This window comes from Oxyura jamaicensis, chromosome 7 (assembly GCF_011077185.1).
Source record: "Oxyura jamaicensis isolate SHBP4307 breed ruddy duck chromosome 7, BPBGC_Ojam_1.0, whole genome shotgun sequence".
NCBI lineage: Eukaryota > Metazoa > Chordata > Aves > Anseriformes > Anatidae > Oxyura > Oxyura jamaicensis.
In genome coordinates, this window is record NC_048899.1 from 24,021,404 (window position 1) to 24,045,166 (window position 23,763).

Consider the following 23,763-nt stretch of genomic DNA (forward strand, 5'->3'; position numbering starts at 1 on the left):
TTCCTTTCCTGGAAGTATTTTTGCTGTGAATATTACTGCATTCCCAATCAACGGGCACAGAAGATTTGTGCTCTCAGAGTTCAGCAATGCACAATTTACAGAAAGGAAGGGAACAGCTTCACAAATGGAGGAGCTACAGGCTGTGCTCTTCCAGTCATTTCCATGTTCTTAGAATTGCAAAAAAATAAATAAATAAATAAATAAATAAATCTCTCTTCACGTGAATCTTCTGAGTTTTTCAGGGACTGTGCAAGGTCACAAGCATCACTTACTTAGTTGCATCACTTACAATACATTTTTAAAAAGTGCTGCAAAAGTCTTAAAATTAATGGATCTACACCCAGCATAACTTGCAGTCCCTGTGATGTGTAAGTGCCAGTGCTGTGTTTGTCAAAGCAAATTTGACCATTTCTCACTTATTTTGAAAAGTACAGAATTGCCTGGAGACTCTGGAAAGATTTAACTCATCATGTCATATGTACATACTCGTGTCGTTTGGTGATATTCCTGCATTTTGACTTCATGATGGGAAAAGAGATAGGGTGGGCTGTGTGTAAATGCTTCTGTAAGACACCATGTGTCCTTGAGTTAACCAAAAATCTAGATTTTATTGTACTAATGCAATAATCTCCATGGAAGTTGTATGCGTAACTAGTGAATAAACTAAAATTGGTAAACATCCTATATATTGGGTCAGCAATACCTCCAAAGCCTTGCCAGTGACTAGACTAATAGTGCCATCTGTGAAACAGCTACAATTTGCACTAGGAAAAAGAAAAAGGGTCTTTAGAGCAAATACATCATGCCTCTGGGAACAGATGGTAAAATTCAGTTAATCAGTTAATACAGTTAATCAAGTCACACTGAACAAGAGTCTTACCACCAACATAGCTCAAACCTGACTGAAGAGAACCTTTTGGTCTTACCAGCAGGGTAGAAAATGATTGCTTAACTGTGGATTGCATATCAGACCCATGGTCTCTGCCTTCACTATTTTTGAGCTTCACTCATGGTCAATAAAGGAAAGAGGCAAACAATTATGGCTATAACCATGGTAAGATGGGAAAAAAGACTTTTTCTAAAATTCCTTGGGCATTTCTTCTTGGGTTCCTGCAGAATATGTGAAACGTTTCACTTTTCTCTGTAATAGAACCAAAGAGGCTCCTATATCCAGATTTAGATGTTTATTCCATGGAACGTGCATTCTATTTCAAGTATCTTACAATTACAGAAGTAAAACCAGATTTTCAATGACTCTGCAGGAGAAGAAATGAAAGAGAAAGCTACTGTTTTCATCCCGTCATAGAGAGCTCTGAGGGAAGACATTAAATTCTACGGGCAAGAGGCACTGTCTGCATTGGAGATACAGACGTGGATAGGAGGCAGGACTCTTAAGTCTAATCCAGGCTTTTCAGCTCACCATGTAGCTGTAGTCAAAGGAATGAGCATTTCAGAAATAACAGACTGTAACCTTTCTGGCAGTTCTACAGACTGTTTAAAAATGTGCTTATTAGTGAAATAATACAGAAATCTTTTAAACAGCTGTGTCTGTGACAATTTTTAGCTTTCCAAGGAAGCATCAGTAAAACTAATATGGATTTAAAGGTTGCTTCTGTGTTTTAAAACAATTTTCTTTTCACAAAAACTAAGGCTGGGGCTCCTAAACAAAATGCCAGTTTCAAACATTATTTTTTATTTAATCCCAATTTGACTTACTTTTAAGAAGTATTTAAGTGCAATCAGAAAACCTTAGTTTCTGACTAGACACATGTATAAAACTCATAGTTGTAACTGGAGGTCAATTGGGCTGTTCTGTGTTTGCTCACACAAGCTGCTGCTCCTGAGAAGCCCATCTGAGTACTGAATTAGGAACTGCTCTTCATGATTACAACCCAGAATTGCTCTGTCTAATGATTGATACTAAAATTCTTCCAGTTATTCAGAAAAATAGGAGATTGCTATTTAACATCAATTATGTTCATGGTATCTGACCAACTTCACCGTGTATGTGTATCACCAAACTATAGCAAATAGTTTTCTCCTGCGTTTTATTCTATATATTATTCCAAGTACATGATGAACAGAGCAAGAGCTGGACATCTAAATACATCTAAAGATGTTTCTTTCACAGCATTCCTTATAACAAGGACCTGGCATCTCTGTGACTTCATGTTTTGAAGCAAGAAGCCTTTCTCAGACTCAGTTCCCGTTTGCATACCTGTGTCTTGACTCATTCACAGCAGGAAAGCAACAGGAGTAAAGCTACTGCTATCTTAAATTGACTTCCACTTCAGCAAAGGCAGTGAAACTGTTCTTCTTTGGGTGCCAGCACTAGTTCCAGATTCCCTTTCTGTTGGGGTTTGTCCCCTGAATTGTCCTGGTATGCCCTTGTGACAAGATTACTGTGACTCCCCAGAATCCTACAGCCTGGGAGAAGGTAGATTTGACTTCTTCTTCAAAAAAGTTGCAACAATGGAATAAAAACCTATCTTATTTGGAAAAGCCAACCTCCCAAACATAGTCAAGTGTCTTATCACTTAGCAGATACACTATTCTCTGGGAAACACATACCTCGGTATATGCCTGTGTTACTTGTTCATACAGGGTCTGATGGTGATGGATGGCCAGTTCCAGGTCTTGCATTTCAGAGGGGAGCCCTCCTTCACTGCACATTTTACACCAGGCATCCACACCTGAAAGGAACTGAAACAATTCCAGAAACAATGAGCAACAGCGACACAGAACATCTCATCACTGTCAGCTTTAGAAAACTTTGCAGAGTGCCACAGATCACTGTAGCTTGGACCAAGGAGAACATCACAGTTATAAGGGGTTCGTATGAGCACCCTGGAACAGCACATTCCTATCACCCCTTCAAATGCCTGAAAAACAGCTATATCCAAATGTAACATTTTCTGTTTCTTCTTGATTAAAAACTAATGATTTAACCAGGTTCAGAAAACATCCATTCTAAGAGACTTTGCATACCAAGCAGGGAGGCTGCAACATTTTGAAAAAAAAAAAAAAAAAACAAAACACACCAGCGTGAGGCACAGGAGGACACAGTTACACATCCAGCTGTATTTGCCATTGTCTCAGCTGCCAGATCCCCTTGGCCACTTACCTGTACTTAACACTGCTAATTTGGGCAATACAAAACTCCCACTAAAATCAATGTTGACATGCATTTCAGTGATAGACAGACAGTTTGTATTCAAGTAGCTCCCACCTCAGCACCAGCTCAGTGGGACTGCTAATAGGATACCAAGGCTTTAACCCCTGGGTCACACGTTTGATTCTGGCCCTGGTCAACAGTGATCAGATACCATTACCATCTGATGGCTGTCAGGCAGCCAATGCAAAATGAGCTGCTGGTCTCAGTCCAGTTCCTGGTGGGCAGACATCCACGAAAAGGGAGAAAAAAAGTCATTGCCATTGCAATAGATATGGGTTAGCACCTTGGTTGGAAGCCTTAACAGAGAGCCAGAAATGTAACAGGCTTGGAGAGCAGAGGGATGGATATTTTTTTTTTTTTTTTTTTTTTTTTTCCACTCTTAAAGGCCTCCCGAGCAGTGCTGATGCACTTTGGCAGAACATATTGGGGAAGCTCTCCTGGGGGCTGCCTGTTCTGTAAAAGAAGAGTGGAATTTAGTCTGTAAGTTTCCCATCTCCCTTTTCTTTTAAGCAGAGCCTTCTTCAACAACACAGCACCTAACGTGCTCATATTTTGTCCGTACTGACTGCCTAATGCCACCTCATTACTACTCACTAGTATTTTCTCTTTCTCCATCTTGCTGTTAAGTCAGCCTGCCATACTTCAGGACTATTTATAAAAATAAAAAAGAACAGCTAATTATACAACAGATGCAGTGCCCTGTAGGGTGAATGTATAATAATGCTGCAAAACCACCCCCAGGAACACAGCTTTATCCACTCCTGAAGCGTTCACCTGTGGCTTGTTAGTAAAGCACTAACTCACAGCATGAAGAGCTGTGAGATTCAAAGTAAAGAATTTCAATTCAACTCTGGTTCTGGCATCAGCATCCTTTTTTTATTAGCAGTGTAAAGCTATTCACCACATTGCTGTGTAATCAAGGCTATAAAGTGTTTGCATTGTAAATACTTTTCAGTGTACAAAGACTCAATAACAAAGATAAATTCCTAAACATTCATATCTACAAGGTACAAATCTACCAGTGAAAACTGCTTTCTAGAAGACTGGAATCAAGGATAGCAGGTTCTCGTGTTGATTCAACTACTGATTTGTTTAATCTCTTAAGATGAAATTCCCAAACACTCCTGCATGAAGCTGAAGTCATAATCTTTTTCTTTGCTAAGCTAGTGGGATTCACATAATTCCCTATGCAATTTTAAGAGTATGGAGCTGAGACCAATACCTTCTAGAGCTGTTAAATAAACCTATTTGTGAACAGAGGGAACAAAAGATCTTTACACCTTATAGACCAGTGTTCCTGCTGCTGGAATCACACAGTTATGGCTCTTATCTAAATGGCCAAATTCTACCGATTTTTGTACAAGCTCTTACAGACCTGTTTCTCATATACTGCCATGTCCCCAGAACATGATTTGCAGTGTAGGTGGAAGACACCTCAAGAAGATGAATGTAAGTGCATTCACACCTGGTTGTTTCACATCTCTCTTTCTTCTGTATATCAGTTGTATATAGAGAACATCACATCAGCAATTACATCAGCAATTTCACTAGTACCACCAGCAGCAGGAGCAGTTGATATCCTCTCTTTTAAGAAGTTTTAAGAAATATAGCTTGTCAGTGTTTTACTTTGATACCCTGAGATGGTGGTCTATGTGGAGATTCACACAGAGAGAGCAAGTTGGTTTTTAACGATTTTTGCAAAATATTAGTTCACAACATTGGAATTTGGGTATCTTTAAAAAAGCAGCTATGTTAATTTTTTTTACTTCTTACTTACTGTGGCGGACCTGATCAACTTCTTTCTATGTAACCCTTCATGCTAGAAGCACATTCGTATAACAAAGTCACTGTTTGAGTTAGAAAAGAAATTTAAAATTGTAAATTGCTAACTGTGAGGTCAGAACAGGAGCTGTTACTGTCTAGTGGATACTCAATACCATTTAAATTAATTGCTTAAATTTCTAGTTAGCCCTTAGACGGGAATAGCTCCTACTGGGAATATAAAAGCTGCCTAAATATGATTTGAAATGACAGACTCCAATAATTTTACATGTTTTTCAAGACTTGAGGAAAGATTAAGAAAAATCTCTCCTAAAATTAAAAGTTTCCCTAAGGTATCTTTGTGCCTCTGATGTAATCCAAAAGTAACTTTAAAGTAATGACCCACACTTACTCCTAGCTCACAACCTATTCACTTAAGTCACAAATTCTGTATTAGGTCAGGTACTAATGGCTTCTTAGGCAACTTCTTTCAAGCTCTCCTTGGTGACTCCTATTCTGGATCACATGGCTGCTCCAAAACACAGCTCTGTTGTTTTATAGTCCATATTCCTTCAACTTTTTTTTGCACAGTTCTTGCTTGCTGTTTCCTAAGCCTCTACCTGGGAACTGTGGCATAACCAGGGTGGTTCTCCCAGGCCCAGAAAAATTAAAAACAGACTCTAGTCTGCCTTTGTCATCTTGAGATGGATCCAGAAGGTCTGTGGGGAAAGATGGGAAGGCAGCAATGAAGTTGTTTTTTCAGTGGCCTAAAATATCTATTGATGCCCTGATTTTTTTTTTTTTTTTTTTTTGATGAGGTTAACTGCATGCTTCCTGATGTTGTTTTTGGAATTTCCTTTCCCTACCTAATGCAGAAGTTATTTTGTTTTTATCCCTGCATCTCACAGATGTCAACTGGCTTTTCCTTTCCTCCCTTTCCTCAAATTCTTCCTCCCATTTTTTGTTTTCTTCTTTTTTTCATTTCCTTTCCTCAAACAGAGAACTCCAGGATGTGCTGAGAGGGATCCAGGTAGGGATGAGAACAGTAGTATTCCTGGCTGAAGAGTAAGGCAATATGAAATGAATAGTCAGGGGTCAGTTTTCAGAGAATCAGCATGGATGTCTAGTGTATGCACCCAACACCAACTACTTTAAATAGTAATTCTGCTTGTGTACTGCTGAGGGTAGACTCTGGCCCAGAATTAATTGGTTTGGATCTCTCAGATGACTGAAGACATTAATTTGTTCATTCTGAAAAAATCTGAGATATGAGCATCTTATTAATACTTCAGCACACTTTCAGAGATTGCAACCAAGAAAGGGAGGACATGTAGTATGTCTGCTTCTTCCATCTGGCACTCAGTGGGCCAGAATCTCCTCTGCTGTAACAGCACAGCTCTCTCAAAATCACAGTGAGATAAGACACGTTCTCTTGCAACCTTGAATAGCCTCAGATATACCCAAAGATATAGAAACGGATTCTCTTTTGCTCTAGGACATCTTTCCAGGATAACATGAGAAGAGGAAAAAAAAAAAAAAAAAAAAAAAAAGGTTTGTAGCAGGCAGAACTAAGGGACATTTGAGAAACACCTCCATTAAATATTCTGAGTTGTGCCTTCACCTGGATATAGTAGGTATTTGGAGTTTAGTTAACTGGTTTTGATCAAACACACATTGTGAAGAAAGCTTGGCTGGATGCTGAGTTGGCAACATTTGTCTTTTTTTTCTTTCCTTTCTCTCTCTCTCTTTTTTTTTTCTCCTTTTCTTTGGCATTTTCTTGATGATGGTTTGGTATGTATAAATTACGTTTAAAAAAATAAGGAAGACACGCATGCACAAAAATGCATACAGAGAAGGAAAAGAAAGAGACAAAGCAAAAACCAAGCTTTGATCCAGGAACTCATTCAGCCAAGTTCAATTCAACATGCCACATGTATCTGCTGTGAGAGCCAGGCAAGCAATGCGATTCTGAGGCACGTGAAGACAGATGTGAGGTTCAGTTCCCAGCAGGGTTGACTCAGCCTTTCATCCTTCCAAACCAGACAAATTGTATTCTGTACAGTGTGCTGTGCATGGTCTTTAGGAAGAGACCTTGCAAAACAAGTTGTTTCCTGCTCAGCTTGCATATTATAAGATATCATAGAGCTTTTCATAAATCTCTGTCCCAAGCCAACAACTTCCTTGCAGGCTGTGGTGTGCCAAAGGCTGAAAGATTATGATCTTACTAAGACTTGCTTCCTATTGGCATCACAGAGAACTTCAATCACTAGGAGGGACAGAATAAAGAGATGGTAGTGGCTTATCGCACTGGAGAAGGAAAGGCAATCTGCGTATCAGACTGGCATGGGGAGGCAGGGGCACGCTGTGGGAAAAATGGTTGGATCTGCATCAGTACTACCATTACCAACAGAACAGAGGGAGCAAAAACAAGGTTTTATCTAGGACAGAGGAAGTAGTGGGTTTATCTACATCTTTGTTTCATAGATATAAACCTTATTTATTGTAAAATGAGGAAGCTCTGATCTGAGTTTAAAAAGTAAAACAATAACAAAAAAACAAACAAACACCACCACAACCCTGGGTGATGCCACATATTAAAGGACTACATTTGGAATGAAGGCTTGATAGATCACAGATTTGGTCTGAGTTAGAGAACAAATCCCAAACACTTCACTTTATATACTATACAGAGGTCAAATAACTAAATTATAAGCGTACAAGTCACTGCATTATTCTACCAGAGTTACTGAAGCAGGACCAACACTTCAGCCTTGGCTAATGGACATGCTGACTCCCACATTCCCCTTCTTCCAGCAGTCTGAGCCTACAGGCTTGAGATCAGCACTTACCTCCCACTGAATTGTTGCTTATTGCAAGTGAGGAGCAACTGCTGCTCAGAATTAGCAAACTCTCCTGTCTGCCTAATAATGAGAGACTGTCTTCTGTCAGGCAGAACAAAATTCAGTCCCTTTTATAGAGGTGCCAAGGGAGGACTGAGTTTTTCAGACCCATCCATTCAATTGTAAAATAAAAAAGAGCCAAAGCTGAAAGTGACATTAGTGGTGCTTTTTTTTCAAGTTAAGGCTGAAGCAAAATATCCACTTTGACAGTGTTCAAAGGGTAGAGTGACAAAAAAATTCACCTTTAGCTGACAGACAGCTTAGTACAGCTTTCTGTTTTATTGCCTTTTGTGCTATAAAATACCTTGGCAACTCCTCATAAATTGCAAACAAGACCAACACTTCAGAAAAATAGGGGATTGCTTGTGAACAAGCAAAACAAACCCCCAAACAAACACACACCAAACCAAAGCAAACAAAAAAGAACTAATTCATTAATAAATCTTATATCATTCTCATTATGACTATAGACTGGATATATTTTTTTTTTTTATTATTTTTCTCTATGAACATACAATGACAGACAATTATTGATATGAAGTCTACAACTACACTTTACAGCGTCCATTATACTGAGATGAACGTATTTGTACTGGTCATCTTGTTAGTGTATCAGTCTCATCAAAGCCAATGAGCGTGCTTACATGAGTAAGTGCCCAGTAGGGTGAGTAATTGCTCTGTGCTGTGGTCTGCTGACAGTAGGAAACAGAAAATAAAAGAAAAATCCATGATAATTCTATGCTCAGAAACAAACAATAAAGAAAATCTTTACTGTTTCAGCTAAACATTTCCATACTTACATTCTGACTTACAAGGCACAGTTTGTGGCTTATCAGTAATAATTTCTTCTTCAGCCACTTAAGTATGGGTTATTATATAAATATCAACCATAGCCACTTAGTAGCTTTAATATAAACTACTTGGAAAAAATAAGTGCACAACAGCACTGAAGTGAGCCTCAAAGCACCGTTTCTCAATGGAAAATGAATGTAATCAACATATAACCAAAGTTGAACCATCACTATCAAGTGAAGCTGGTTTAGGTGTAAAAAAGCTGGTTTACTCCCTCACACATTTTACATCTTTTTTTAGCCATGAAATCATGGAACAATTCTGGTAGTTGTTAAAGATGCAAACCAGAGTTCAGGGACAGAAAATTCTCTGGGATGCTACTAGTTATCTCTTAGTGAGGCCTAACAAAGTTTGGGGGCAATGGAGAATGCTGCAGGAGAAGATGGTGGACTGAATTTTGTAAGCTTCATTAACAGTAATATGCCTTGGCTTCTGGAAATTGTCTGCTGGTATAGGTCTATGTTATACCTGTGAATATTTCTGTGCACATACCATATATACATATGAATGCAGATACATACTCTTTTCTTGACCATAATAACCCTGACTTTATCCACAGCACTGATGAAATATTAGGCAACCGAAACAAGGCAGCATGTTACTACACTAGAACACTTCAGTTATCACCAGATCCCAACACTAAGGCCTAAACATATTTTCTTATCCACTCAGAAAATGCGTGCCAGTTCTGAGGGGGAGGGGGGAAATGTTGCTGTTTGTGTTTGATACACTGGTCCACTAGGAACAATAATTTTAACCGCATTGTATATAAGCCAAAAGCCATCAGGTAATAATTGCAACATCACTGTTATCAAAGCAGCAGTGACTTTGCCAGTCACAAAAGCAGCTCACCTGTTCAGCTTTCTGGTGAAAGACAGCAGACATGGCTAAGATGGTGCTGCGCTCATCCAGGGCTGCAGCAAAACTCTTCCACTCTTGATCCAGCTGGGTAGAAATTTGTTTAATTTGCTGGGATGCATAATGCCCTGCCTCAGAAAGCCTGGATGCAACAGACATGATCCGATTGATGTTGACATAGGCGTTCTAAAATTAAAAAGCACACATAAATAATGAGCAGGAAGAACCGTGACCACCCTCTGCCTTCATTACATATTCCAAACACCATGAGCTGGAGAAAAGCCGAGCAGTTAGGTGAGAGCAATCAACCATCCGTTTAAATATGCATGAATAGCAGGCGTACTACCTTCCACTCTAAAAATACATCCCCCAGGAATCTTTTTGCACATCTATGCCATTATCTACTATTGTTATCTCTTCCCACTTCTTCAGTTTATTTTCTTTCTATGTTTATTTAGGTAATACCATTTGTCGTACATTAGCTATTTACTCACCTGTTGGGGTTTACTCATTGCTTCTATCTTATTCTTCATATTTCTGTTGAATTACTTAATCTTTCTGGGTGTTAAGTCCACATATTTACAAATGACGTTTGCTTTCTGTCCTTTGAGACCTCTCCGACAATCCTTTATAGACATGCAGTGTCAACAAATGTTAAAGTGTTATAGAATTTAAAAGAGCTCATAAGGATATTCTATAGAAAAATAAGTTTCCATAGAAATAACTATTACATTATATTCTTCAATTAAAATGTTATCTTTTCTGTAGGTTATTTTAAGTTGGTCTCCAGCAGAGATATCATTTAAGTACATTGTGAATTTAGAAGGATTCATAAAGCCTACCAAAATGCTGTTTTCTATTCTTTCACAAGCCTTCTCCATGATGGTTCTTACTAAGCCTCAAAGCAGTGTAAGGATAGGTCTTTCTCAAACTGGACCGTGTACAGCAGTAACTACATTACGATACCCCAAGCAATGGAACATAAGCCTAAAAATAAACGGCCACCATGACAATGTCATACACAGACACACTATCAAGAGAAAAATGACAGCTGCCTTGCAGATTGCTGGACTGTCACTTGATGTAAACACTTCTCCTTTCTCTGCTCTCATTGGAAGAAAGGAACATCCCAGAATTTGAGACGTTTTGCTAGTACTGACTCACTGCTTTTCATCTCGCTGAGCTACTTCATAAGGGTTTTAGGAATTTCAGAGTGGAATCTGTAAGACCACTAGACACAAGGGCAGACAGAGCCCTGATGATTTTTACAGCGCTATTCATGGGCAAATAATAAATTGGAGGTTGAAATGTTTTCTGGAGCAGGATCTCATCACAGTGAGTAGGAACACCATGTGGAAAGGTATCTGCCAATCCAAATATGAAACACAACAGAGCAAGGCTGAAGCAGGCACAGCTCCAAACTAAGTTGTGAAGCAGGGCAACGTATGTCTGCAAAGCCTGCTGGATAACTACAAAGTGTACTAACCACACCTGTAGGTGCTAAAGTAACGAGGGATGTGACCGCAGTCCTCACAACCAGTCTGCTCTCCTAGTAAAACCATGCTGGGAAAGCTGTGACTGAATTACACAGACAAAGCAGTACCCAGCCTCTGATTTCAGTTTTTCCCCTTACCTCATAGCCTTTCTTAAATATTTCATTTAAATAAAAGTTGTCAGATTAATTTTAAAGAAATAAAACTATTTTTTTTTCTGTATGGTTAGAAGAAAACTGATCAATTTTTTTTCCTGGAGTTTAACGTGTACTTAAAAAAAGTTATGATTTAACTGTGGCTGGTGATCTAAAATTCAAACACCTCTAAACGTAATTTAGAATAATAAATATTTAAAGCTTTTTTTCTGAGAAAGCCTTCATGACTAAGCCTCAGCCAAGATGACTTTTTAACATTTCACGTCAACAATTCTGGTGGAAAGCAGTATAGCATCACTACAGTTACTAAAAACTGGACAAGGTGCACCAACTGAAGAAATGGACCTTTGCTCTGTTTGAAGAAAAAACAACATTGCTGAAGAATTTTTGATTTTGTGTCAAAAAATAGTAGGTTTCCTTTTTTGTTGTTGTTGTTTTTCCCTACATAATTATCTCAGCTATTGCAATACAGTGGGCATGATTCCATAGGAGGAAAACAGCTGAGTTCCTTGGATCTCTCTTTTTTTTTTTTTCTTTTAATTTGAGATTTATATATTTTTGTCTTTTTTTTTTTTTTTTTTTTTAAAAAAACTTTTATACAGAGACGAGGATTTTTATAGAGGAAATGTCACTTTGCTAGATGAAGCAAATGAGCTAGATGAGGAGTACCAAGCTGTCCTGTAACCAACCCACTAACTCCACAATTCCTCCAGCAAGGAGCAGTGTGGGAGTCACCTGCTCACCCCCTGTTCTTACTGCACCAAGTGGAACTGGCACAGGAAACAGTGGCTCCTGAGCTTCCCCTGGTGCTTCCTGATGGATAAATGGATTCAAGAGCAGACTGTTACACATGGTGTGCTCTTCTGTACAGTTCCTAGTAGCAGTAACGCAGATATCTTCAACTCCACAACACTGGTATCCTTTCCTTCTCCTTTATCTGTCACACCTCAGGGAGGCAGTGACATTGAAACGGGGCATAGACAAACGATACTCATCCAAGGTCTTGCAGATACCCAAGACACAGGGAAGACTTAAAAACTGAAATTTGGAATAGCACGTCCTATCAGATGTTACAGTTATGGGATCAGGATTGTGAGGGAAATTTGGATTGCTGTTGTGGGTTGAGATAAAATGCAATACAGCTTCAAAGTACTCTAGAATTTAGTTTTAGGAGGAAATATTTTATTGACCATAATCCACAAAATGAAAAATCAAGACATTTCCATCGTGAAGTAGAATAAAGTTGTAAACTGGCTGCTTTCATCTTTATCTGCCAATGTGTAACATTCCGAGTAAAATGGAACAGAAGTCTGTGCTGCCAACTGTCAACATTTCACAGAGTTAAACCTTCCTTTCCCTGTGGTTTGTTCATCTCTAAAAACTGAATGAATTGAGAGCTTCTGTATTATTACTATACTGATCTTTTCATCCTAACAGGATGTAAATTAAATTGAACAACTAATGTCTGTGACTTTATTTTTCCTTTAGACTGGAAACTAGCAGGTTCATAGAGAGTTACACTTTAAATATGAAGTAAGTCTTCTTCTCCCCTCCCCTTTCTCTTTTTCTTCAGAACAGAGAGGTGTCCCCAAAGAGCACTGCAAGGGATCGGTGATCTATGGCTACACAGGAATACAATAGGTCAAACAATGAGAAAACATACATTAATGTCTAGAAGTAAGGACAAAAATAACTTCAGTTGACATTCTGTTGTAGTGATACTAGGGTACAGCCAAGTTTTGACTAACATATTTCCTTAATCATTGATAAGACTTTTTTTCTACATGTAGGGACTGCATTTGGGAAGTCTGCAAATACAACAGGAGGGATTTTTTTCATCCATTTATTTCAACTTTGAAATTCTGGGCAAGAAAGGGGATTTTTTACTCCTAAAGAACACTTGGTGGATGAACAAAACAAAAGAAAAAATTGTCTGTATGTGCATCAGCATTATGATATGCAAGTTTCTTTGACGGTTTAGGGAGTCCACCTGCAATGCCTTTCAAATGCAGAATACCTTTTTTTTTTTTTTGTCCACCATCTTAGTTCATTCCTGTAGCCTAAATGAAGCCTTGATTTTTATAACTAATGTCTATAACATAGCCATTGCTTCCAGTGCACGTGTTCATTGTTAAAGTCCCTAACACTTGTTAGGATAACAGCCATCAGCAGTAAGCACTGACAGTAGTGGTGGTTCAGCTGTGGAATGATCTCCCACAGGGAAATACAACGCTAATTCAGACCTGATCATCTAACGATCATGCTGGGAGACCTTCCCTCTTAATTAAACCCTCCAACTATAGCTGGAACATTACTTTCTTCTATTACACATATATAGAGAATACCTTACACTCTTGAAAGAAAAATGAGCAGTGAGAAGCACTAAATCTGCAAGAAACTTGGCTGTGTTCATCTGATTTCCTAGATAACTAGCTGAGATATTGTGGTGGCAGTGGATGTGGGCTGCAAGAAAAGTGTTTTGCAGATTAACTGGAGGTGAAATTTGATTGCTGAAGATTTTGTTTAAAAAAGGCAAAAAAAGGCACGAAAAAGCTTCCACTGTGTTACTGTAAGTTTAGAAACCATCTGCAAAATGAACCTAACACATAAACCCAAAGCAGAATGTTTCAGTGACAAAATAATCTCATGAGATATCTTTAAGACCTTTAAGTTTCTATAACAAGGCCAATTACATCTAGAGTGTTGCAGTATAATATTGGATGGCATTTTAGCTCAGCCTACATACAGAAGAATACTGTTCATTTAAGACAAATGTTGGGAATTTTCAAAATACATTATCAGCCTTCACAGGAAAATTGTAACATGTATGAAATATATTGTGACTTCCTTAGGACCACATGCATCTCCATCTAGTGTCAGACAAGTGCCTCCCTGACAGCAGGATGGGCAGCAGTGAGCTCTGCCATATTTACATATGCTCCATGGAAAGTGATAACTCACTCTTTCAGGAGGTTAACAGATCCAGGCACAGAACAGTTCTGGCAAAGGAAATACAAGTAACTTCAGTCCAGAACAAGCGATATGCACTCCATATATCCAAGTGCAGAGCTATGATCAATATGCTTTTTGTCATATTGAAACGCCAGGGTTTTCCTTTATCAAATTGACTAGAGGAATGAGATTACTGGCAAAACGGAGGGGCTAAATATTAATCTTTGTGAAAAGTAACATTGCTTCAGTATAAATATTATACAGCTGTGATAAAGACCAACAATTTATTTTGAAACTTAAATAAAAACAAGCACTGTCTTGAATCACAGAAAAAAAATACCTACAGTGTTTATTTGAAAGAAAACTACACCATGCTACAGTTTATTACCTCAGATATGACTTTTCCACATTCCATATGCCATATTGTTCATTTAAAAAGAATTATTATTGTTAAAAAAGTAACACTGTTGATTCAAGAAGGAGTTTTGTTCACAGAATACCTAGGAAAAGCATGCAACAAAAGGAATGACCTAGTAAAGATCCAGGGAGTGCATCTTCTAGAGGAACTGAGAAAAATGTTGTAAATATTGTTAGTTACGCCAGGCCTACAGTGCACTGAGCATAATATTAGGAAAACAAAAGACCTCAGAAGATTCAAGATCTAATCCAACTTCTGCTGAAATCTGTATGGTTTCTCTCTGTAAAGCATACAGCCACCCTTACTTACATCTTCTCTCAACACTGATTTTAATGTATTGAAGGAAAAAAAAAGGCAAAAAAAAAAAAAACACAAAAAAACCAAACAACCCAAAACCTCACACCCAATAAGAGTGCTTCAGGATCACATTTTTTTCATTACTCAGATTCATGATAGCTGAACTGTTCTCAATCTAACAGTTTCTGTGACTAATGTACTGCTTAAAAGTGATCTTATTAAACTATAAAGCAAATTTCTGTCAAAAATAAAATTATATAGCAAACATCCAGAGAAAAAGTGAATAGTATGATCTACTTCACCCTAGAGATTCAGAAACCAAAAAAAACTTACATTAAAAAAAAGAAGTAGTACCATTTACCTGGGTTTCTAAGGTCATTATTTTTGAACCAGTCTCCACATCTTGAACCTGAAGAGTGGTAGCTAAATATTTCAGTTTTGTAATTAGCATGAGAAAGCTTGAAGGCTTATCAGATACGAATGTGTTTAAGAAAACTCATCAAAATCTTAAATTTTCAGACCAAGGTGGATAAATCTACTCTACCTGGGATGGCAAACAGGTCTGAAGGACCCCTCCCTCTCATTTTTGGTAAAGGAACAGGAAAGAATTCCTGTGATCTTCTCTTGGTAGCCAAGGGTATGACAGAAAGATTGAAAAATACCAAATTATAATCCCAAATGAGTACTTAAATATGAGTAAAGTCACCAGAGCTATATTCTTCTTTCACACAGCTTCTGCTTTATGATATTTAATACTAATCCTTAAGCTTATAAATATTTATCAGTGGGAACCTAACAATAGAAGCTTCCCAATGTGCAAAAGTAATTCATGTTCATGAAAACTGCAGGAGCAGAGCCTTTGGCAACAGATGCTGCAAGGCAAAGAACAGTGTACCTAGCACATCAACCTAGACGTCTTACTGCAATATCAATATTATCAAATAACAGGCACACATGCACTAGCCATTTTCAGACAGTCTTCTACAGAAATCAAACAGTAGCTTGAATAAGTATGCAAAGATACTACTATAAAAAACAAGACAGTTGCGTAGAGGCAGTTGTGTGGTAGCACTCTCATGACTAACATCCCTCATTTCTAACATCCCTGGCTACAATTTTCTTATGGAAAACCTGCATATGGTCAAACAAACAAACAAAAAACTCTAATCAGACCAGGCATCAGAAAAACCTAACAAAATACACAGACCAGATTGCTTTGTAGGCTTGGGGCACACAACAGCCTACCACTACACTCAGAATCAACACCCACCTTCCTCTGTATTTGCTTTGTTCACGTAAGTCTATCTGTCCCAAGTCTGTTGCTGACTATCACTGGCTCTTGCCTTAAAGTGCAGAGGTTTCATCCTTACTACCCATTGTCTTCCCACAAGCTCACACAGAGCTCCCATGCATGCCAAGAGACAACTACCACCTATCACAGGAGCTGGGCTGTGGCCAGGAAAGGGTTGCTTTAATTTCAATCTCCCTTTGCTCTTCCTGCATGCTTTGCCTCAGTCAGAATGACTAGTATGCAGCCCAACACCCTCATGCAGCAAGCTGATGCCTCCTGCATGCTAACACTCTCATTTTCACAACACCAACTTTTGGGGACAGCAGGAGTCACTCCCTGTTTTTCTAACAAAGAATCTACTCCATCTAAAAACCAGCATCGCTGCTGACAGCAGCATTATACTGACATGGGAACAGCAGCGCCAGGTTAGTGCAAGGAGCCTGCAGCTTAAGGTTATTACCCCTTTCCCACTAATTTTCAAATGTCCTTTCAGCTTGATACATTCACCCTCATGCCAGCTATTCCAAAAATAGGATGATTGGCCCTCTGCAAGACAGCAGTCTTGTTTAATTCCGCAAGACTACGTCACCAGGCTGGAAAACTCATCTCGACTGCCAGCCTGTGCAACCCAGGAATTGAATCCCCCCCCAAAAGACCATTGTGCAGACACATAACAGGAATACAGGCCTTTCAGCAAGGGGTTCTGCCACATGCTCATACGTTTGAGCCCAGTTAATTACTGCAGAACAGAGTGCCATTTCTCACTGTACTTAGAGGTTGAAAGCTGAAGGTGCCCAATATGGACACCCTTCCATTCCACACAGATCTTGTGTGCATAAGAGATGAAGACAACAATCTTTGCAGTATCACTCAAGCTGACCATATGGGCTTCCATATGACTATACATGTGTGGTTTACACCAGAGACAGCAGAACGGGAGGCACATCATCTGCCCTTTCTCTCCTGGGCAGCTCTATCAGATAAGAGCTTGGCAGTGGTGAGATGGCAAAGCCAGAAGCCATGGCCACCCTCAGAAGGGACCCACGATCTTTGCAAGTGTCTCACTTCCTTGTATTCTTCATCCCACAAGTTCACTTGGAGACAGATGGAAGAATAATGGAGGAAATTAGATTTTCTTCCATTAGGCAGCACCCTTGCCATCACCCATTAATTTTCAATTAACAATCATCTCTTTCCAAGTTCAGTTCCCAGATATTTTTAGAAAAATAATGCCAGGCAGTACCACAAAAGGGATAAAGGGAGGTCTTCAACTTGACCCTTCTGACAATGCTTTGTGAAGGATTATGACTGAGTTTGCATCTATCATAATCCAAATGACTTTTAACGCATTAACCTCCAGGACACGTTTATTCGTTAGGATTCTGTGAACAGCACTGCTACATGGAGGCTGCTCTACCCTGCATTTTGCTAGTTGGTTTTGTGATTGCAAGCTTAGCAATCAGTTGCCTAGAGCCTATTTTTCGGTGCTCATTTCAATTATAATCACAATAAATACATAACAGACATTTTTCTCATCCTCTGCTTTTATGCACTGCCCTAGTGAGGCATGATGTTTTAGTGAGGAATAGCTACACAGGTGGAAGTGGTGGGTGGAATTTAATTACATGAGCTGAAATTTGGCCCAAGTAACAGGGTTAACACAATCTTATGAAAGTGGTGGGCAGCCTTTAACATTTCAGACAGCACCTTGCCTTCTAGCAGCACAGTGTGGTGTGGCTCTCTAGTGACTTAAATATCAACCACCACCTTTGAAGTTTCAGCCCCAATGCAAACGTAGTCTGACCATGCACAGTGTGTACAGGTACACCTGAAGGAATTGGCTGACTTGGGTAAGCTTTTGTGTAGCTGACAGCCTTCAGAGATGGCTCATCTCTGTGTTGTGTGATTGCAGCAGGGGGTGGGCATCCGTTTCTCTAACCCACTGCAACAATCAAAACATCAATACATTCAGTCCTCACTTCTGTGCTGAAAGCAGGGCAGTTTTCAGAACAAATATCTTTTGCAAGGAAAGAATAAGAAAAAGCACAACACTTAAAAATGGATAATGACACTTCCTTTTTTTTAAAAAAAAAAAAGAAAGAAAAAAAAAGAAAAGAAAAGTAAAATAACCCTAAGGTGAGTTGAGCTGCATTAAAAAGGAATAACCAATTAACTATTGAAAAAGCCAAAATCCCACCACGGCCACAACTGACAGCTTGATTAGTTTCTCTTTTTCAAGGTTTTGAAAAGTACCTTAGCAGGGTATAAGGGAAGAAGCATAAATTATTAAAGGACTACACAGAGCTCTCATTAATTCCCAAAGAAATGTCAAAAACGTAAAAAATATTGTATTCACTCTCCAAAATGTAAACAAACTCCACACGACTGTGCTGATCTTAAGTCAATGAAATAACCGTACCAGTATCTGGGCAGACAGAACATCACTTTTCTTCCCAGAAAGAGGGCTGCTGCCACAGCCCAGCCTGACCTTCCTTGCTTCACCTCTTGTGGGTCCTCAGCACTCCCTGATCTGGAGGTGGCCTCATTGCCTGCTCCTTCCTCTCTCATACTCACAGACCCACCGTTCACAACGTGCCCCCAACTCACCATTGAATTCATGGCAAAGTGATTGTGCTGCGTCTGTAGGTCAAGGGCATGCTGGTAGCTCACGCCTATCTCTGTGTGGCTCTGCAGGAACAATTCTTTGTTGTGGCTGATCCAGTCAAACATCTAGAAGGAGGAAAAAATGTGTTAGAGAGGAATGAAAAAAACTGAGACAGCATAAAACATATAAATGTCTTTGAACTGTGGAATTTTATGTGACCACCACCCCACACCCTATTATGTTGCCTTACAAATAAATGTTCCTTATCAAAATAAGCTGCTCAATCAATGACGGTATTTAAGTTATCACCACATGAGCAGAGTGATAGGTTAAGAAACACAATTCATAAAGCATGTTCCTTGGTAAACTGATGCTACAGTCTTTTCCTACATGTAATAGGAACTTCATATACAGAAAGACGGCAGCAGAGGGACCTAAATCAGGGGTTGCTTCATTTACCAAAGATCTAACAGTTCATAAAGTATCCTTAATTCAGAAATGGACCAAAAATTCCATAATTATTGATGGGATTTTCTCAACCACTTTCTTTATAGTCTATACATAAAGTTTCCAAATGTTGTATCCAAATAGCCAGTTGACTTCCTACACCTATTTCCTAGATCTTTCCAATTCCAATGCCAAAACCTAGTCTATCTTCCACTTATTATTTTTGGGATGAAGAAAAAAAAGTATTTTATTAATATCTATAAAGAGTACACATTCCAACTTCTCCCACTTCCAAATTTATTTCCAAGTAAAATGTATAGTTCAGTACTTCAGGCACAGATAGAAATATGTTGAATAAAGCTTATGACACTTATTCCTTATTTTGTAGCATGCTAATGTGACGCTTCAGTCCGCAGCACGCTCATTCATTATAACTATCACAGGACAGATAGCACGTTTACAATTTGGCTTGTTCTGTGTTGCGTTGGAGACTAAATGCTTTCAAAGTGAGAACCTTTCATTCCTTATGCCTGTCTTCAGCTGTGCAGGCATTACAATCTTGGATTTCTTTATTCCTGCAAACATTTTAATTCGAGAACCCCTTCAATCCTCATTTCCTCATTTTGCCTCCATCTTTATCCCAGCGAGCCAAGGACCTCTCTGTTAATAAGAGCTCTATAGCAACAAAAACAAAAAATAAACTCACCAATTCATTATAAGGGAAAGAAAAACTAATGTTAAAGGCAGCAGAGGTCCTAGGTGTTAAAGCAAGCATTTTAGGGTGAAAAGGGGAAAGTAAGGCAGCGTCTAAGCAGCCACCTTACAGTCAAGGGATCAGTCCAGATCTTTGTTACACGACTGATGTGTCCTCCAGCCAGGAAACATCTTGTTCCGTAGCACTGAATAACTATTTTCAGGCTCTGACAGATGAAAAGCCCTATGTGTTGCTTGAGTTTCTCAGCATCCATTATCTGTTCCTTATAGAGATGGTGCTCCCAAGAGCAAAGAAAAGGCCCTGTTTGGGTAACTTTAAATTCCTGCGATAAACCCAGCATTTTGTGCTGAGCGCTCAATTCAGCACAGGGATGAATTGCTTTGTGCAGGGGATTTGCAGCAAAAATATTGTGTATCCTTTTCATTAGAAGGAAAATAAACACTGGAAATGCTCCCATGCCACCAGACAAACGACACTGACCGAGTCCCAAAAACCTGTCACTTACACCTGATTTCTTAATCTTTTATTTATAAGAATACACTTGCAACTACAGAGTCTCCACTATTTCATATAGGTGAATAGTCTTAAAGGGTAAATTTGATTCAAGTTACAATGATGTGAGTTCAAAGTAATATCCTCAAGTTGGCTGCTTTCTGATTTGTACCCATGGAGCTGATGCAATTCAAGCCTACCACCCTTGTTTTCAGACAGTGTAAATAAGATTTAATAATGTAAGGATGAGATCAGGGCTTTCAAATATTACTGCCAATTAAACAGAATAAGAAAGCTTTAGGTAGCTCTTCAGGTTATAGTAGGTTCTCTCATTGGATTCCTTTTTCCCACTTTATTAAGATTTAACAAGAAAAATAAGCACAAAATCATTTGCCACATTTGTGGACTTAAAAAAAATAAAAAAAGCCATAAAGCCAATAAAGCAAGAAAGATTCCATGGCAGTGAAGTTCATGTCCCAACAACAAGATTTTACATCTCTGCTTAGAAACGAACACAGACTACTTATAAGTAGATAAACATTCAATGTGAACATTTTTTTAATGTTTTTTAATGTTTAATGTTTTAAACAATCTAAAGGCATTCAAGAAGAAAACTGGCAGTAATCCACTGAAAATAAACAGTAAATCTAATAGTTTATGGTCGGCAAGGCCAAATGAGGTTCTTTATAAGGCAAGTAATTTAAACTACTAATCTATTATTCTGTGGATAGAGAGCATTTCCTTCATGTGATCTATACACACATCATTGAAAGAGAATGTAGGTTAAGTTAAATCGTGCTTCTGCCTTCTAAAACACAATAATAGACTATCAAGGAAAAAAATGAAATTTAAAAGATGATTAATCTTTTTGTTTAATCAACTGAAATACACAAAGCAGTTGAAAGGATGACCTTCAGGAATTTTGAGTGACACATGATGAAGTCTGTATCACCTTTCAAAACAGTATGCTTTTTCAACTTCTATTCATGGACAGCAGCATATGTTGGAAGAGACTCAACTTCAAATTAGGCTTTGAATCTTTCTATTATATTCCTCAAAAAAAAAGGTACCTTTGTTTTCAGCTAGCCTATTTCTGTAGCAAATTATCCCCCACAGGGTTGCCTGGAGTCTCTCCTGTTAACTGCTGCAAACTTCTCCGACTTGAAAACTCAGAGAAGAAAGACTTTTGAGTTTAACGTGGTTTGAAGCAGGAAGAAAATGAAGCAAGATGCCCAGAGAAAAAGAGATACAGATTCACTGTGGTCTAAAGTAGTGTTAATGACACACTTTGATCAGTAAAAGCATTCATTGCAATTCTGTCTTAATGACTAATAAGAAGTATATACAATCACTTCTGCCTCACTCAACAGCCAGGGCTTTTCAAGACTGTAGGCATATCTACCTTACGCAACGCATCACTAAAGCCAAGGTACCCAAACGAGTTCCAGGTGAACTGGTACCTCCGCATGGGTTAGCCCAGTGCTGCATGGAAATACTACTCTGATGCCCAAAACCAGAACAGCCTGTGCATGGCAGTGGTTTGATTTGTCTGTATTGCTTTTGTTTCCTGGGCTTGTTCATTCAGAGATTTCAAGCATTTCTGCTTCACACTCATTGAATTATAGTCACTTTCCAAATACCATGAGAAGGGATCAGGTTTTCTTTATCACACATCTCTGGCAACATGGAAAAAATTGTGCTTTCACCCTCCTAATCAAGGATGCACAGGAAGGATAAGTATCACCACCCTACAGACCACAAGATTTGCTTAACAATCAGGGGATTTAGATAAAGAAATAAATAAATGAAGTCTTGGTTGCTTGTGAGATCCAATGGGTTGTGTTCCTCTTCAACCACGAAGTCCATAAATTGACTTAAAATGATTTTCTCATAATATGACTGGAAGCTGAGGCTCTGCAAATATACTGGATGTTGTGTGATCCATGGTGATGCTATGAGAGATGGCAATGTGTGGCCAGTGGGTTCGATATGAAGGCCTGTCCGCATTGTCTGCCCTGCCTGCCCACATTGCTAGCAGTCTTTCCTGAAAGCTTTCTAGTTAAACTTGTTTTCCACATGAGAAACACTGATGCTTCCTGTGTTCCTGAAGTGAGCGTGATGCTTTCTTTGCTTAATTAAATCACACCACTAAGGATGTGGGCATGGCAATGACCCAATAATTGCTGTTTTACTCCATCCTGCAAAGACTGCTCTAGTATCAAGGGCCTAACTCGGCCTGCTGGAAAAATGTTCAACATCCTTTGATAAGTTAGTTTCCCTGTCAAAGAAACGAGCTTTTAATGCAGTAAACAGCAGAATCCAGAAAATGTGACCTGTGAGATCAGCTTAGACTAGACGGTTTCTCAGCTGAGAATTTCCATGTCATTATAACGTTGCTAGACAGCACTGTATCAATGGATCTCATCCCATTCATTAAAAAGGGCCCTTACAAACCTAGCCTAGTGATCACTGTAAAATTAATGGATCTTGAATTATTCCTTTGACTTGCTGCTTAGCTGGAGTGGTGCTGACTGCCTGTGAGCTAATTCTCTTAGGCCTGCTAATCATTCCTGCAGTCCTGAATTCACACTAAACAGGAGCACAGAATAGCTGAGGTCAGACACGATCACTTAAAACTTGCAAGCCAGCTGTCCTCAATGTCTCCCTGACTGGCACTTTGCTGCACTGCTGTGGCTAATCTGGAGACCAACGGCTGGAGTTTTCCAGTTACTGAGTAGCTGGGAGGAGGGGTTAAGCACACTTAAAACAGAAGATAAACTTTCAGTGTGATTATCTTTTGTAGTCCCTGTCTCTAACAATATATAAAGAAAAGAACACACAACACACACATTGAAGAATGTTAAGTGCTAAAAAAATAAAATAATTTGCATTTAAGTAAGAGAATTAATCCCTTATGAGAGAGCCAGAAGAGCCAAAAACACTCCAAACTGTCTCCTCAGAAAGCTTTGCTAAAATATCTGCCTCAACCCTTGTTAATGATTACACTTGCACCTGTAGTTATTACTCATGTGGTCTCCAGGCCACTTCACTTGAGAGTTAGGATATCAGATTGTATCTCCAGCACCAGTTGTGCTGGCAACAATGAGTTCTTAACCTCATGTTTTGTCATCAAAGTTGATGAGTTACTAGAAAAATCCAGGTTAAGTGTTAGACCAAACAGCAGGTCTCCAGCTGGTCATGAATAAGTCCGATGGAGAGAGAAGGGGACCCCACACTTTCCTTGGATTTGTAACATCTGGCAGGCTAGTGAAAACAGTGTGAGAACAGCTGTTTGAGAACAGAGAAGAAACACACGGATGTGGAACAGCATGTCTGCAGATTGTGTGCTGCC

At 38.9% G+C, this 23,763-nt stretch overlaps 1 protein-coding gene across 15 annotated transcripts in view; it reads right to left on the bottom strand.

The window, feature by feature from the left end:
- KALRN (kalirin RhoGEF kinase) overlaps positions 1–23,763 on the bottom strand; it is a 497,542-nt gene that overhangs the window by 255,332 nt on the left and 218,447 nt on the right. For all 15 annotated transcript variants that reach the window (XM_035331506.1, XM_035331495.1, XM_035331496.1 and 12 more), the window contains 3 exons: positions 18,760–18,882; positions 9,541–9,732; positions 2,572–2,703 (listed from right to left, as the gene is read on the bottom strand). In XM_035331506.1, the coding sequence (XP_035187397.1) occupies positions 2,572–2,703; positions 9,541–9,732; positions 18,760–18,882 (447 nt within the window). The remainder of the gene's footprint in view (positions 1–2,571; positions 2,704–9,540; positions 9,733–18,759; positions 18,883–23,763) is intronic.